General features: G+C 39.4%; 1 protein-coding gene across 3 annotated transcripts in view; it reads left to right on the forward strand.

Moving 5' to 3' along the window:
- The window catches only part of LOC110517345 (tetratricopeptide repeat protein 30A), a 51299-nt gene extending 37309 nt beyond the window's left edge, over nucleotides 1–13990 (forward strand). For 2 of the 3 annotated variants that reach the window (XM_036939370.1, XM_036939371.1), the window contains exons 14-19: nucleotides 2541–2751; nucleotides 10208–10279; nucleotides 10439–10542; nucleotides 12118–12196; nucleotides 12836–12965; nucleotides 13622–13990. In XM_036939370.1, coding sequence (XP_036795265.1) covers nucleotides 2541–2751; nucleotides 10208–10279; nucleotides 10439–10542; nucleotides 12118–12196; nucleotides 12836–12965; nucleotides 13622–13758 — 733 coding nt within the window. In that variant the 3' untranslated portion in view covers nucleotides 13759–13990. The remainder of the gene's footprint in view (nucleotides 1–2540; nucleotides 2752–10207; nucleotides 10280–10438; nucleotides 10543–12117; nucleotides 12197–12835; nucleotides 12966–13621) is intronic. The other variant, XM_036939372.1, reaches the window with a different exon arrangement.
- The last annotated feature ends 5713 nt before the right edge of the window (nucleotides 13991–19703 follow it).

The raw sequence follows: 19703 nt of genomic DNA on the forward strand, positions 1-19703 counted from the left end.
TCCTGATTGGTGGCTGGTCTGGACCTTCTCCCTTCCTGATTGGTGGCTGGTCTGGACATTCTCCCTGTCTGATTGGTGGCTGGTCTGGACCTTCTCCCTGTCTGGTTGTCTGAATGGTGTATCTCCTCTTCTTCCGTATTGGTGACTCAGGCTAACATCTACTGCTATAGTTGTTACCTCCTTTAAAAGTTGGGAGCTGACGCTGCGGGACTTAACTCCACTCCAGTTTATATATATATATAACATGTCTTACTGAGCCTTTCCATAAGTCCACTCCAGTTTATATGTACAGTGCCTTGCGAAAGTATTCGGCCCCCTTGAACTTTGCGACCTTTTGCCACATTTCAGGCTTCAAACATAAAGATATAAAACTGTATTTTTTTGTGAAGAATCAACAACAAGTGGGACACAATCATGAAGTGGAACGACATTTATTGGATATTTCAAACTTTTTTAACAAATCAAAAACTGACAAATTGGGCGTGCAAAATTATTCAGCCCCCTTAAGTTAATACTTTGTAGCCCCACCTTTTGCTGCGATTACAGCTGTAAGTCGCTTGGGGTATGTCTCTATCAGTTTTGCACATCGAGAGACTGACATTTTTTCCCATTCCTCCTTGCAAAACAGCTCGAGCTCAGTGAGGTTGGATACTTTACAGTATTGTAGCCTACTGTACCTGATCATTTTCCTGGGCTTTACAGTGTTGTCTCCTACTGTACCTGATCATATTCCTGGGCTTTACAGTGTTGTCTCCTACTGTACCTGATCATATTCCTGGGCTTTACAGTGTTGTCTCCTACTGTACCTGATCATTTTCCTGGGCTTTACAGTGTTGTCTCCTACTGTACCTGATCATATTCCTGGGCTTTACAGTATTGTAGCCTACTGTACCTGATCATATTCCTGGGCTTTACAGTGTTGTCTCCTACTGTACCTGATCATTTTCCTGGGCTTTACAGTGTTGTCTCCTACTGTACCTGATCATATTCCTGGGCTTTACAGTGTTGTCTCCTACTGTACCTGATCATTTTCCTGGGCTTTACAGTGTTGTCTCCTACTGTACCTGATCATATTCCTGGGCTTTACAGTATTGTAGCCTACTGTACCTGATCATATTCCTGGGCTTTACAGTGTTGTCTCCTACTGTACCTGATCATATTCCTGGGCTTTACAGTGTTGTCTCCTACTGTACCTGATCATATTCCTGGGCTTTACAGTGTTGTCTCCTACTGTACCTGATCATATTCCTGGGCTTTACAGTGTTGTCTCCTACTGTACCTGATCATATTCCTGGGCTTTACAGTGTTGTAGCCTACTGTACCTGATCATATTCCTGGGCTTTACAGTGTTGTCTCCTACTGTACCTGATCATATTCCTGGGCTTTACAGTATTGTAGCCTACTGTGCCTGATCATTTTCCTGGGCTTTACAGTATTGTAGCCTACTGTACCTGATCATATTCCTGGGCTTTACAGTGTTGTCTCCTACTGTACCTGATCATTTCCCTGGGCTTTACAGTATTGTAGCCTACTGTACCTGATCATATTCCTGGGCTTTACAGTATTGTAGCCTACTGTACCTGATCATTTTCCTGGGCTTTACAGTATTGTAGCCTACTGTACCTGATCATATTCCTGGGCTTTACAGTATTGTAGCCTACTGTACCTGATCATATTCCTGGGCTTTACAGTATTGTAGCCTACTGTACCTGATCATATTCCTGGGCTTTACAGTATTGTAGCCTACTGTGCCTGATCATTTTCCTGGGCTTTACAGTGTTGTAGCCTACTGTACCTGATCATATTCCTGGGCTTTACAGTGTTGTCTCCTACTGTACCTGATCATATTCCTGGGCTCTCGAGGTCGGTGTAAAACAGGCATCTGATTATATTGTTTGTGAATGGCAATGTCCGTGACCAAAATCACCAAGTCTACCAGTACTTTTGAAATGTCTCCAGTAGATTTTCCATATTCCTCCTGAAAGCTCTAATCTGCTCACTTAAATGAATAGAGATCCTGGTCACGGTGCTACAGTATGTTGTTACAGCATAATCAAAGTGAGGACAATCGGCGTTCTGCTGTATACCTATAGCCTATTGTAACCTGAAAGTCACACCTTTCCTCAACCCGCCTAAAACTCCTCCCTTTAACACAGTGACCATTCAAAAACGAGCTGTTTATCTATAAAAAAAATTAAAAAGACATTGCGACCAAAGAGAACAGACAAAATGGACATCGTTCTCATCAAGACGGCTATAAGTAAGTGATGTCTGCTAAATAATCAAGTTAGATTTCTCCAGAAATAAAGAATTAAAAATAACACCCCACATCCCAGTTCTGATAACCCAGGCTAAGATCTACTGGTATATAACTGGTATATAACTGTTGTCCTGTAGGTACATCTCTGTGCTGATAACCCAGGCTAAGATCTACTGGTATATAACTGTTGTCCTGTCCTGTAGGTACATCTCTGTGCTGATAACCCAGGCTAAGATCTACTGGTATATAACTGGTATATAACTGTTGTCCTGTCCTGTAGGTACATCCCAGTTCTGATGGCCCAGGCTAAGATCTACTGGAACAGGGAGAACTACCAGATGGTTGAGAAGATCTTCCGTAAATCGGTGGAGTTCTGCAACGAACACGACACCTGGAAGCTCAACGTGGCTCACGTTCTCTTCATGCAGGAGAACAAGTACAAGGAAGCCATCGGCTTTTACGAACCCATCGTTAAGAAACACTACGACAACGTGAGTTAACTAGAGAGGGAGGGAGATGGGGGGAGAAAGGAGAGAGGGAGGGAGATGGGGGGAGAAAGGAGAGAGGGAGGGAGATGGGGGAGAAAGGAGAGAGGGAGGGAGATGGGGGAGAAAGGAGAGAGGGAGGGAGATGGGGGGAGAAAGGAGAGAGGGAGGGAGATGGGGGAGAAAGGAGAGAGGGAGGGAGATGGGGGAGAAAGGAGAGAGGGAGGGAGATGGGGGGGAGAAAGGAGAGAGGGAGGGAGATGGGGGAGAGAGGGAGGGAGATGGGGGGAGAAAGGAGAGAGGGAGGGAGATGGGGGGAGAAAGGAGAGAGGGAGGGGGGAGATGGGGGGAGAAAGGAGAGAGGGAGGGATCACATACATTGCCTTCAGGAAAATATTCAGACCCCTTGACTTTTTCCACATTTTGTTACATTTACAGCCTTATTCTAAAATTTATTAAAATCGTTTTTTTCCCTCATCAACCTACACACAATACCCCATAATGACAAAGTAAAAATTTTTTTTTTGTGCTAATTTATTAAAAATTAAAAACTGAAATATCACATTTACATAAGTATTCAGACCCTTTACTCAGTACTTTGTTGAAGCACCTTTAGCAGTGATTACAGCCTTGAGTCTTCTTGGGTATGACGCTACAAGCTTGGCACACCTGTATTTGGGGAGTTTCTCCCATTCTTCTCTGCAGATCCTCTCAACCTCTGTCTGGTTGGATGAGGAGCATTGCTGCACATCTATTTTCAGGTCTCTCCAGAGATGTTCAATCGGGTTCAAGTCCGGGCTCTGGCTGGGCCACAAAGACATTCAGAGACTTGTCCCGAAGCCACTCCTGCATTGTCTTGGCTGTGTGCTTAGGGTCGTCGTCCTGTTGGAAGGTGAACCTTCGCCCCAGTCTGAGGTCCAGGTTTTCATCAAGGATCTCTCTGTACTTTGCTCCATTCATCTTTGCCTCGATCTTGACTAGTCTCCCAGTTCCTGCCGCTGAAAAACATCCCCACAGCATGATGCTGCCACCACCATGCTTCACCGTAGGGATGGTGCCAGATTTCCAGACGTAATGCTTGGCATTCAGACCAAAGAGTTAAATCTTGGTTTCATCAGACCAGAGAATCTTGTTTCTCATGGTCTGAGAGTCTTTAGCTGCCTTTTGGCAAATTCCTAGCGGGCTGTCATGTGTCTTTTACTGAGGAGTGGCTTATGTCTGGCCATTCTACCATAAAGGCCTGATTGGTGGAGTGCTGCAGAGATGGTTGTCCTTCTGGAAGGTTCTCCCATCTCCACAGAGGAACTCTGGAGCTCTGTCAGAGTGGCCATCAGGTTCTTGGTCACCTCTCTGTGCCTCGACACAGTTCTGTCTTTGACCTCTATGGGACAATTCATTCCACCTCATGGCTTGATTTTTTTCTCTGACATGCTCTGTCAACTGTGGAACCTTTCATATAGACAGGTGTGTGCCTTTCCAAATCATGACCAATCAATAGAATGTACCACAGGTGGACTCCAATCAAGTTGTAGAAACATCTCAAGGATGATCAATGGAAACAGGATGCACCTGAGCTCAATTTCAAGTCTCATAGCAAAGGGCCTGAATACCTATGTAAAAAAAACATCATTATTTTTTTCGCAAACAATTCTAGAAAACTGTTTTTGCTTTCTCGTTTTGGGTTATTGTGTGTAGATTGCTGAGGAGCACGTTTTATTTCATCCATTTTAGAACAAGGCTGTAACGTAGCAACGGTTTTGGAAAAGTAAAGAGGACTGAATGCTTTCCTAAGGCACAGTCTAATACCATTTGAATGTTTACGGGCCTTAGATGTTTCTGTTCAGAAAACCCCTGTAGTGGACTACTGTTGACCGTAGTCATGTAGACTATAGTTCTGTTGACCGTAGTCATGTAGACTATAGTTCTGTTGAGCTGTTGACCGTAGTCATGTAGACTATAGTTCTGTTGACCGTAGTCATGTAGACTATAGTACTGTTGACCGTAGTCATGTAGACTATAGTTCTGTTGACCTGTTGACCGTAGTCATGTAGACTATAGTTCTGTTGACCGTAGTCATGTAGACTATAGTACTGTTGACCGTAGTCATGTAGACTATAGTTCTGTTGACCGTAGTCATATAGACTATAGTTCTGTTGACCGTAGTCATGTAGACTATAGTTCTGTTGACCGTAGTCATATAGACTATAGTTCTGTTGACCGTAGTCATGTAGACTATAGTTCTGTTGACCGTAGTCATGTAGACTATAGTTCTGTTGACCGTAGTCATATAGACTATAGTTCTGTTGACCGTAGTCATGTAGACTATAGTTCTGTTGACCGTAGTCATATAGACTATAGTTCTGTTGACCGTAGTCATGTAGACTATAGTTCTGTTGACCGTAGTCATATAGACTATAGTTCTGTTGACCGTAGTCATATAGACTATAGTTCTGTTGACCGTAGTCATATAGACTATAGTTCTGTTGACCGTAGTCATATAGACTATAGTTCTGTTGACCGTAGTCATGTAGACTATAGTTCTGTTGACCATAGTCATATAGACTATAGTTCTGTTGACCGTAGTCATGTAGACTATAGTTCTGTTGACCTGTTGACCGTAGTCATGTAGACTATAGTTCTGTTGACCGTAGTCATGTAGACTATAGTTCTGTTGACCGTAGTCATGTAGACTATAGTTCTGTTGACCGTAGTCATGTAGACTATAGTTCTGTTGACCGTAGTCATATAGACTATAGTTCTGTTGACCTGTTGACCGTAGTCATGTAGACTATAGTTCTGTTGACCGTAGTCATGTAGACTATAGTTCTGTTGACCGTAGTCATGTAGACTATAGTTCTGTTGACCGTAGTCATATAGACTATAGTTCTGTTGACCTGTTGACCGTAGTCATGTAGACTATAGTTCTGTTGACCGTAGTCATGTAGACTATAGTTCTGTTGACCGTAGTCATATAGACTATAGTTCTGTTGACCTGTTGACCGTAGTCATGTAGACTATAGTTCTGTTGACCGTAGTCATGTAGACTATAGTTCTGTTGACCTGTTGACCGTAGTCATGTAGACTATAGTTCTGTTGACCGTAGTCATGTAGACTATAGTTCTGTTGACCGTAGTCATGTAGATTATAGTTCTGTTGACCTGTTGACCGTAGTCATGTAGACTATAGTTCTGTTGACCGTAGTCATGTAGACTATAGTACTGTTGACCGTAGTCATGTAGACTATAGTTCTGTTGACCGTAGTCATGTAGACTATAGTTCTGTTGACCGTAGTCATGTAGACTATAGTTCTGTTGACCGTAGTCATGTAGACTATAGTTCTGTTGACCGTAGTCATGTAGACTATAGTTCTGTTGACCGTAGTCATGTAGACTATAGTACTGTTGACCGTAGTCATGTAGACTATAGTTCTGTTGACCGTAGTCATATAGACTATAGTACTGTTGACCGTAGTCATATAGACTATAGTTCTGTTGACCGTAGTCATATAGACTATAGTTCTGCTGACCGTAGTCATACAGACTATAGTACTGTTGACCGTAGTCATATAGACTATAGTTCTGTTGACCGTAGTCATGTAGACTATAGTTCTGTTGACCGTAGTCATATAGACTATAGTTCTGTTGACCGTAGTCATATAGACTATAGTTCTGTTGACCGTAGTCATACAGACTATAGTACTGTTGACCGTAGTCATATAGACTATAGTTCTGTTGACCGTAGTCATGTAGACTATAGTTCTGTTGACCGTAGTCATGTAGACTATAGTTCTGTTGACCTGTTGACCGTAGTCATGTAGACTATAGTTCTGTTGACCGTAGTCATGTAGACTATAGTTCTGTTGACCTGTTGACCGTAGTCATGTAGACTATAGTTCTGTTGACCGTAGTCATGTAGACTATAGTTCTGTTGACCGTAGTCATGTAGACTATAGTTCTGTTGACCGTAGTCATGTAGACTATAGTTCTGTTGACCGTAGTCATATAGACTATAGTTCTGTTGACCGTAGTCATATAGACTATAGTTCTGTTGACCGTAGTCATATAGACTATAGTTCTGTTGACCATAGTCATATAGACTATAGTACTGTTGACCATAGTCATATAGACTATAGTTCTGTTGACCATAGTCATGTAGACTATAGTTCTGTTGACCTGTTGACCATAGTCATATAGACTATAGTTCTGTTGACCGTAGTCATATAGACTATAGTTCTGTTGACCGTAGTCATATAGACTATAGTTCTGTTGACCATAGTCATATAGACTATAGTACTGTTGACCATAGTCATATAGACTATAGTTCTGTTGACCATAGTCATATAGACTATAGTTCTGTTGACCATAGTCATATAGACTATAGTTCTGTTGACCTGTTGACCGTAGTCATATAGACTATAGTTCTGTTGACCGTAGTCATGTAGACTATAGTTCTGTTGACCGTAGTCATATAGACTATAGTTCTGTTGACCGTAGTCATGTAGACTATAGTTCTGTTGATCGTAGTCATGTAGACTATAGTTCTGTTGACCGTAGTCATGTAGACTATAGTTCTGTTGACCGTAGTCATGTAGACTATAGTTCTGTTGACCGTAGTCATATAGACTATAGTTCTGTTGACCGTAGTCATGTAGACTATAGTTCTGTTGACCGTAGTCATGTAGACTATAGTTCTGTTGACCGTAGTCATATAGACTATAGTTCTGTTGACCGTAGTCATGTAGACTATAGTTCTGTTGACCGTAGTCATATAGACTATAGTTCTGTTGACCGTAGTCATGTAGACTATAGTTCTGTTGACCGTAGTCATGTAGACTATAGTTCTGTTGACCGTAGTCATATAGACTATAGTTCTGTTGACCTGTTGACCGTAGTCATGTAGACTATAGTTCTGTTGACCGTAGTCATGTAGACTATAGTTCTGTTGACCGTAGTCATATAGACTATAGTTCTGTTGACCTGTTGACCGTAGTCATATAGACTATAGTTCTGTTGACCGTAGTCATGTAGACTATAGTTCTGTTGACCGTAGTCATGTAGACTATAGTTCTGTTGACCGTAGTCATGTAGACTATAGTTCTGTTGACCGTAGTCATGTAGACTATAGTTCTGTTGACCTGTTGACCGTAGTCATATAGACTATAGTTCTGTTGACCTGTTGACCGTAGTCATGTAGACTATAGTTCTGTTGACCGTAGTCATGTAGACTATAGTTCTGTTGACCATAGTCATATAGACTATAGTTCTGTTGACCTGTTGACCGTAGTCATATAGACTATAGTTCTGTTGACCGTAGTCATGTAGACTATAGTTCTGTTGACCGTAGTCATATAGACTATAGTTCTGTTGACCGTAGTCATGTAGACTATAGTTCTGTTGATCGTAGTCATGTAGACTATAGTTCTGTTGACCGTAGTCATGTAGACTATAGTTCTGTTGACCGTAGTCATGTAGACTATAGTTCTGTTGACCGTAGTCATATAGACTATAGTTCTGTTGACCGTAGTCATATAGACTATAGTTCTGTTGACCTGTTGACCGTAGTCATGTAGACTATAGTTCTGTTGACCTGTTGACCGTAGTCATATAGACTATAGTTCTGTTGACCTGTTGACCGTAGTCATGTAGACTATAGTACTGTTGACCGTAGTCATATAGACTATAGTTCTGTTGACCTGTTGACCGTAGTCATGTAGACTATAGTTCTGTTGACCTGTTGACCGTAGTCATATAGACTATAGTTCTGTTGACCTGTTGACCGTAGTCATGTAGACTATAGTACTGTTGACCGTAGTCATGTAGACTATAGTTCTGTTGACCGTAGTCATGTAGACTATAGTTCTGTTGACCGTAGTCATGTAGACTATAGTTCTGTTGACCGTAGTCATGTAGACTATAGTACTGTTGACCGTAGTCATGTAGACTATAGTTCTGTTGACCGTAGTCATGTAGACTATAGTTCTGTTGACCGTAGTCATGTAGACTATAGTTCTGTTGACCGTAGTCATGTAGACTATAGTTCTGTTGACCTGTTGACCGTAGTCATGTAGACTATAGTTCTGTTGACCGTAGTCATGTAGACTATAGTTCTGTTGATCGTAGTCATATAGACTATAGTTCTGTTGACCGTAGTCATATAGACTATAGTTCTGTTGACCGTAGTCATATAGACTATAGTTCTGTTGACCGTAGTCATATAGACTATAGTTCTGTTGACCGTAGTCATGTAGACTATAGTTCTGTTGACCATAGTCATATAGACTATAGTTCTGTTGACCGTAGTCATGTAGACTATAGTTCTGTTGACCTGTTGACCGTAGTCATGTAGACTATAGTTCTGTTGACCGTAGTCATATAGACTATAGTTCTGTTGACCGTAGTCATGTAGACTATAGTTCTGTTGACCGTAGTCATGTAGACTATAGTTCTGTTGACCGTAGTCATATAGACTATAGTACTGTTGACCGTAGTCATATAGACTATAGTTCTGTTGACCGTAGTCATATAGACTATAGTACTGTTGACCGTAGTCATATAGACTATAGTTCTGTTGACCGTAGTCATATAGACTACAGGATAATATGAGGTCTGGTGATGTCATGCTGCTGTTGAAATGAATCCTGTCTCTGCTCCCCTGCTGGCTACATAGCTGGAACACTGTAATATACAGGAGTGTCCCTGCCGACGTAAACCCTCGGTAACACCCACACACCCACGTCCCTGTACCCCAGTCTCACCCCTGGTGGGAGAGTGCAGTGACTCTGAATGCAGTGGCCAGTCTCACTCCTGGTGGCAGAGTGCAGTGACTCTGAATGCAGTGGCCAGTCTCACACTTTGGGTTAAGTCCCAAATGGTCCCTTATTCCCTACAAAGTGCACTAATTTTGCCCATCGCACATAGCACTCTGGTCAAAGGTAGAGTGCACTATGTAGGGAATAGGGTGCCATTAGGGATGCTCTGAATGCTGTGTCTCGTCTCTGCATGATACTTTAGTGTTTCTGGAGTGATGAAGTGTTGAACATCCACAGTCTACCAACGCAGGTCTGCCCTTCTCCCAAAGTGTCCTGACTGATCTCTCTCTCTCCCCCGCTCTCTCTCTCTCTCTCTCTCTCTCTCTCCCCCGCTCTCTCTCTCTCTCTCTCTTTCTCTCCTCTCTCTCTCTCTCTCCATTCCCCTCTTTCTCTCTCTCCCCCGCTCTCTTTCTCTCTCTCTCTCCCCCACTCTCTCTCTCTCGCTCTCTCTTTCTCTCCTCTCTCTCTCTCTCTCCATTCCCCTCTTGCTCTCTCTCCCCCGCTCTCTTTCTCTCTCCCCCCCTTTCTCTCTCCCCCCTCTCTCTCTCCCTCTTTCTCTCCCCCCCTCTCTCTCTCCCTCTCTCTCTCCCTCCCCCTCTCTCTCGCCCCCCCCCCCCCCCCTTCTCTTTCTCCCCCCCCCCCCCCCCGATCCAGATCCTGAATGTCAGTGCTGTTGTGCTGGCTAACCTGTGTGTCTCCTATATCATGACCAGCCAGAACGAAGAGGTAGGAGTGAGTGGAGTGAGTGGAGTGAGTGAGTGAGTGAGTGAGTGAGTGAGTGGAGTGGAGTGGAGTGGAGTGGAGTGGAGTGGAATGGAGTTTACAGTATAAAACACAGTGAAACATCTGAGCCCACCACTGTCCCTGTAACCCTGTTCTCCTCAGGCTGAAGAACTGATGAGGAAGATCGAGAAGGAGGAAGAGCAGATCTCCTACGACGACCCCGATAAGAAAGTCTTCCACCTCTGTATCGTCAACCTGGTGATAGGGTGAGTTGGATTTACACGGTCCTTCAGCGATGTAGTGGAGGGGGGAACTTACAGAAACTCTTCTCACACACCTTTTGGGGGCAAAATGCATTGAAAGAATAGGGAGCCGTTACTATTGTTTTACCACTGCATCACTGGTTACATTGACAGGTTCTGTTACACTACACTGTGTTAATGGGGTTTCTATGTCTCTTCTAGGACCTACATCACTGGTTACATTGACAGGTTCTGTTACACTACACTGTGTTAATAGTGTTTTTATGTCTCTTCCAGGACCTACATCACTGGTTACATTGACAGGTTCTGTTACACTACACTGTGTTAATGGGGTTTCTATGTCTCTTCTAGGACCTTACACTGTGTTAATAGTGTTTTTATGTCTCTTCCAGGACCCTGCACTGTGTTAATAGTGTTTTTATGTCTCTTCCAGGACCCTGCACTGTGTTAATGAATAAGGTTTATATCTCTCTTCCAGGCCCTTGTACTGTGTTAATGGGGTTTCTATGTCTCTTCTAGGACCCTGCACTGTGTTAATGGGGTTTCTATGTCTCTTCCAGGACCCTGCACTGTGTTAATGGGGTTTCTATGTCTCTTCTAGGACCCTGCACTGTGTTAATGGGGTTTCTATGTCTCTTCCAGGACCCTGCACTGTGTTAATGGGGTTTCTATGTCTCTTCTAGGACCCTGCACGGTGTTAATGGGGTTTATATGTCTCTTCTAGGACCCTGCACTGTGTTAATGGGGTTTCTATGTCTCTTCTAGGACCCTGCACTGTGTTAATGGGGTTTCTATGTCTCTTCTAGGACCCTGCACGGTGTTAATGGGGTTTATATGTCTCTTCTAGGACCCTGCACTGTGTTAATGGGGTTTATATGTCTCTTCTAGGACCCTGCACTGTGTTAATGGGGTTTATATGTCTCTTCTAGGACCCTGCACTGTGTTAATGGGGTTTCTATGTCTCTTCTAGGACCCTGCACTGTGTTAATGGGGTTTCTGTGTCTCTTCTAGGACCCTGCACTGTGTTAATAGGATTTATATGTCTCTTCCAGGACCCTGTACTGTGTTAATAGGGTTTATATCTCTCTTCCAGGACCCTGTAGTGTTAATAGGGTTTATATCTCTCTTCCAGGACCCTGTACTGTGTTAATAGGTTTTATATCGCTCTTCCAGGACCCTGTACTGTGTTAATAGTGTTTATATCGCTCTTCCAGGACCCTGTACTGTGTTAATAGTGTTTATATCTCTCTTCCAGGACCCTGTAGTGTTAATAGGGTTTATATCGCTCTTCCAGGACCCTGTACTGTGTTAATGGTGTTTATATCTCTCTTCCAGGACCCTGTACTGTGTTAATTAGTGTTTATATCTCTCTTCCAGGACCCTGTAGTGTTAATAGTGTTTCTATCTCTCTTCCAGGACCCTGTAGTGTTAATAGTGTTTATATCTCTCTTCCAGGACCCTGTACTGTGTTAATGGTGTTTATATCTCTCTTCCAGGACCCTGTACCGTGTTAATAGTGTTTATATCTCTCTTCCAGGACCCTGTACTGTGTTAATAGTGTTTATATCTCTCTTCCAGGACCCTGTACTGTGCCAAGGGGAACTACGACTTCGGCATCACCCGTGTCATCAAGAGTCTGGAACCGTACAACAAGAAGGTTGCACATTGTTTTTCTATCCGGCAGTTCTGGAACATTCTCTTGGAAAGCCAAGAGTTTTTAGATGTTTCTACCACTTCAGCCCTGACAAACATGTTGGTAGTGTGTCCCAAATGACACCCTAATTCCCTATATAGTGCACTACTCTGTTTAAAAGAAGTGCACTACTCTGTTTAAAAGTAGGGTGTCATTTGGGACACACCCCTTCCAGAGTGTTTGATCTTTGTTTAGATATTGGCCAACTGAAACATAGCCCAGAGTTCTGCACCTGGGTCTGCTCACTCAGCCCGGCTGAACACACACAGAGTGTCTCTGTAGGAGTGTTGTTGTCATTCCTACAATTCTATCAACCACACACTTGTTTTAACTGGTTTTAGCTTGTTTAACTGGTTTTAACTGGTTTTTCAGGCCAGGTACAAGTTGTTTAGATCAGGGTACCTGTCAAATTGACTTTGAGAGTGTATATCCCTGCCCCCCCCCCGCAGGGTCGGGAAATTCTGGTAACACAATGTCCAGCCAGGTTTTCCAGAAATCCTAGTTGGAAGATTCCCTGAATCAGGAGGGAATGAGAAGGACATATCTATTCCTCTGACCAGGGTTTCGTATCCTTCTCTCATGGTTGTCGTCCTGTGTGTGTAGCTGGGAACAGACACCTGGTTCTATGCTAAGCGCTGTTTCCTGTCTCTGCTGGAGAACACGGCCAAACACATGATCATGATCAGGGACTCAGTTGTTCAGGAGTGTATTCAGTTCCTGGAGCACTGTGAAGGTACGGACGCGCACACACACACATACACATACACACACACACACACACACATACAAACACGTGCAGATAGACACATACACACACACACAGACACACACACACACATACATAATTACACGTGCAGACAGACACACACACACACAGACACACACATGCACACTCACTCACACACACCCACAGACACGTGCAGACACACACACACAGTTTCAACACACCATTTACCCTCCTTTCGTCCCTCTCCTCTCTCTCCCTCCCCCCTCTCTCCTCTCTCTCCCTCCCCCCTCTCTCCTCTCTCCCTCTCTCCTCTCTCTCCCTCTCCCTCCCCCCTCCCTCCTCTCCTCCTCTCTCCTCTCCTCTCCCCCTCTCCTCTCCTCCCCCCTCTCTCCTCTCCATCCCCCCTCTCTCCTCTCCATCCCCCCTCTCTCCCTCCCCCCTCTCCTCTCCCTCTCTCCTCTCCCCCCCTCTCTCCTCTCCTCTCCCCCTCTATCCTCTCCTCCCCCCTCTCTCCTCTCCCCCCTCTCCTCTCCCTCCCCCCTCTCTCCTCTCTCCTCTCCCCCTCCCCTCCCCTCTCTCCTCTCCTCCCCCCTCTCCGCTCTTCTCTCCCTCCCCCCTCCCCTCCCCTCTCCTCTCCTCCCCCCTCTCCTCTCTCCCTGTAGTGTACGGTAAGACAGAGCCAGCCATGATAGAACAGCCACTGGAGGAGGACAGGATGCACATCGGAAAGAACACCGTCACCTACGAGTCTCGCCTCCTCAAAGCTCTCTTCTACGAGGTCATCGGATGGAACCAGTGATGTCATACTAGAACGGAACAGAACCCGCTGATGTCATCGGACAGAACCAGTAGTTTACACTAAAGCCTTTTTAGAACCTGTTCTACGCCCCAAACAGTTCAAATCTATCGACCTGGACCACATCACATGAGCTATTATAGTACATTATATATTTGGCTTGTTGTTATTTTCTGCATCATCTGAAAGTTACAGGCTGTTGTTCTGACTTCTGTTAAACATATTCTGGACTCAACTCCTCGTCTTACCCACACTCACACACACAGTGGGAGACGCCACACTCACACACACAGTGGGAGACGCCACACTCACACACACAGTGGGAGACGCCATGGGGCCTCGTTCATTTGAGTGTGTTTAGGTTAGTTGAGCCTGGGCCCAGAGAGCTGTTGGCAGAGAAACACACCTTTCTACTGATATTATTATGACACTCAACTAAAATATAAACACAATATAAACACAATATAAACACAACAACATAAACACAATATAAACACAATATAAACACAATATAAACACAACATAAACACAACATAAACACAACAACATAAACACAATATAAACACAATATAAACACAACATAAACACAATATAAACACAACATAAACACAATATAAACACAACATAAACACAACATAAACACAACAACATAAACACAACAACAAACACAACAACATAAACACAACAACATAAACACAACATAAACACAATATAAACACAACATAAACACAACATAAACACAATATAAACACAATATAAACACAACATAAACACAATATAAACACAACATAAACACAACAACATAAACACAACAACATAAACACAACAACATAAACACAACAACATAAACACAATATAAACACAACATAAACACAATATAAACACAACAACATAAACACAATATAAACACAACAACATAAACACAATATAAACACAACATAAACACAACATAAACACAATATAAACACAAAATAAACACAACATAAACACAACAACACAACAACATAAACACAACAACATAAACACAACAACATAAACACAATATAAACACAACATAAACACAACATAAACACAACAACATAAACACAATATAAACACAATATAAACACAATATAAACACAACAACATAAACACAACAACATAAACACAACATAAACACAACATAAACACAACAACATAAACACAATATAAACACAATATAAACACAATATAAACACAACATAAACAAAATATAAACACAACATGAACACAATATAAACACAACAACACAACAACATAAACACAACAACATAAACACAACAACATAAACACAATATAAACACAATATAAACACAATATAAACACAACATAAACAAAATATAAACACAACATGAACACAATATAAACACAACATAAACACAATATAAACACAATATAAACACAACAACATAAACACAATATAAACACAATATAAACACAATATAAACACAATATAAACACAATATAAACACAACAACATAAACACAATATAAACACAACATAAACACAATATAAACACAACATGAACACAACATAAACACAATATAAACACAACATAAACACAATATAAACACAACATAAACACAATATAAACACAATATAAACACAACAACATAAACACAACATAAACACAACATAAACACAATATAAACACAACATAAACACAATATAAACACAACAACATAAACACAACAACATGAACACAATATAAACACAACAACACAACAACATAAACACAACAACATAAACACAACAACATAAACACAATATAAACACAATATAAACACAATATAAACACAACATAAACAAAATATAAACACAACATGAACACAATATAAACACAACATAAACACAATATAAACACAATATAAACACAATATAAACACAACAACATAAACACAATATAAACACAATATAAACACAATATAAACACAATATAAACACAACAACATAAACACAATATAAACACAATATAAACACAATATAAACACAACATAAACACAATATAAACACAACATGAACACAACATAAACACAACAATATAAACACAACATAAACACAATATAAACACAACATAAACACAATATAAACACAACAACATAAACACAACATAAACACAATATAAACACAACATAAACACAATATAAACACAATATAAACACAACAACATAAACACAACATAAACACAATATAAACACAACATAAACACAACAACATAAACACAATATAAACACAACAACATAAACACAACATAAACACAACAACATAAACACAACATAAACACAACAACATAAACACAACATAAACACAACAACATAAACACAACATAAACACAACAACATAAACACAACATAAACACAACATAAACACAACAGAAACACAACATAAACACAACATAAACACAACAACATAAACACAACAATATAAACACAACAACATAAACACAACAATATAAACACAATATAAACACAACATAAACACAACATAAACACAACAGCATAAACACAACAACATAAACACAACATAAACACAACAATATAAACACAACATAAACACAACAACATAAACACAACATAAACACAACAACATAAACACAACATAAACACAACAATATAAACACAACATAAACACAACATAAACACAACAACATAAACACAACAACATAAACACAACATAAACACAACAATATAAACACAATATAAACACAACATAAACACAACAACATGAACACAACAATATAAACACAACATAAACACAACATAAACACAACAACATAAACACAACATAAACACAACATAAACACAACATAAACACAACAACATAAACACAACATAAACACAACATAAACACAACATAAACACAACAACATAAACACAACAATATAAACACAACATAAACACAACAATATAAACACAACAACATAAACACAACAATATAAACACAATATAAACACAACATAAACACAACAACATAAACACAACAACATAAACACAACAATATAAACACAACATAAACACAACAATATAAACACAACATAAACACAACAATATAAACACAACAACATAAACACAACATAAACACAACAATATAAACACAATATAAACACAACATAAACACAATATAAACACAACATAAACACAACAACATAAACACAATATAAACACAACATAAACACAATATAAACACAACAACATAAACACAATATAAACACAATATAAACACAACATAAACACAACATAAACACAATATAAACACAATATAAACACAATATAAACACAATATAAACACAACAACATAAACACAACATAAACACAACAATATAAACACAATATAAACACAACATAAACACAACATAAACACAACATAAACACAATATAAACACAACATAAACACAACAATATAAACACAATATAAACACAACATAAACACAACATAAACACAACATAAACACAACATAAACACAATATAAACACAACATAAACACAACATAAACACAATATAAACACAACATAAACACAACAACATAAACACAACATAAACACAACATAAACACAATATAAACACAACAACATAAACACAACATAAACACAATATAAACACAACAACATAAACACAACATAAACACAACAACATAAACACAACATAAACACAACAATATAAACACAACATAAACACAACAACATAAACACAACATAAACACAATATAAACACAACAACATAAACACAACATAAACACAACATAAACACAACAACATAAACACAATATAAACACAACAACATAAACACAACATAAACACAATATAAACACAATATAAACACAACATAAACACAACAACATAAACACAACATAAACACAACATAAACACAACAACATAAACACAACATAAACACAACATAAACACAACATAAACACAACAACATAAACACAACATAAACACAACATAAACACAACAACATAAACACAACATAAACACAACATAAACACAATATAAACACAATATAAACACAACAACATAAACACAACATAAACACAACATAAACACAACATAAACACAATATAAACACAATATAAACACAATATAAACACAACATAAACACAACATAAACACAATATAAACACAATATAAACACAACAACATAAACACAACATAAACACAACATAAACACAACAACATAAACACAACATAAACACAACATAAACACAATATAAACACAATATAAACACAATATAAACACAACATAAACACAACATAAACACAACATAAACACAACATAAACACAACAACATAAACACAACAACATAAACACAACAACATAAACACAACATAAACACAACATAAACACAACATAAACACAATATAAACACAACATAAACACAACAACATGAACACAACAACATAAACACAACAACATAAACACAACAACATGAACACAACAACATAAACACAACAACATGAACACAACAACATAAACACAACATGAACACAACATAAACACAACAACATAAACACAATATAAACACAACATAAACACAACATAAACACAATATAAACACAACATAAACACAATATAAACACAACATAAACACAACATAAACACAACAACATAAACACAACAACATAAACACAACATAAACACAACAACATAATAACAACATAAACACAAACACAATATAAACACAACATAAACACAATATAAACACAACAACATAAACACAACATAAACACAACAACATAAACACAACATAAACACAACATAAACACAACAACATAAACACAATATAAACACAACATAAACACAATATAAACACAACAACATAAACACAACATAAACACAACAACATAAACACAACAACATAAACACAACAACATAAACACAACAACATAAACACAACAACATAAACACAACAACATAAACACAACATAAACACAACATAAACACAATATAAACACAACATAAACACAATATAAACACAACAACATAAACACAATATAAACACAACAACATAAACACAACAACATAAACACAACATAAACACAACATAAACACAATATAAACACAACATAAACACAATATAAACACAATATAAACACAACAACATAAACACAATATAAACACAACATAAACACAATATAAACACAACAACATAAACACAACATAAACACAACAACATAAACACAACATAAACACAACATAACAACATCTAAGATGTTACTCAGTTCCAGTTAATGTGAGGAAACCAGTCAATGGAACTGAATGTATTAAGACCTAATCTATGGATTTCACATGACTGGGAATACAGATATGCATCTGTTGGTCACAAATATATATTATTTTTTTTAAACTAGGAGTGTGGATCAGAAAACCAGTCAGTATCTGGTGTGACCGTTTTCCTCAGGCAGCGCAACACATCTCCTTCACATAGAGTTGATCAGGCTGTTGATTGTGGAATGTTGTAACATGGGGCTGTGCGTTATCATGGCACGACAACGGGCCTCAGGATCTCGTCACGGTATCTCTGTGCATTTAAATCGCCATTGATAAAATTGCAATTGTGTTCGTTGTCCGTAGCTTATACCTGCCCATTACCCCAACGCCACCATGGGGCACTCTGTTTACAATGTTGACATCAGCAAACCGCTCACCCACACAATGTCTGCCATCTGCCCGGTACAGTTGAAATCTGGATTCATCCGTGAAGTGCACACTTCTCCAGAGTGCCAGTGTGCCATCAAAGGTGAGCATTTACCCACTGAAGTCGGTTACGATGCCGAACTGCAGTTAGGTCAAGACCCTGGTGAGGATGATTTAAGAGAAATAAGCATTTTCTACATTTGGAAAATGTCTGGGATCATTTATTTCAGCTCATGAAACATGAAACCAACACTTTCCATGCTGCGTTTTCATTTTGTTCAGTGTGTGTATATATA

Source organism: Oncorhynchus mykiss, chromosome 12 (genome assembly GCF_013265735.2).
Source record: "Oncorhynchus mykiss isolate Arlee chromosome 12, USDA_OmykA_1.1, whole genome shotgun sequence".
Lineage (NCBI taxonomy): Eukaryota > Metazoa > Chordata > Actinopteri > Salmoniformes > Salmonidae > Oncorhynchus > Oncorhynchus mykiss.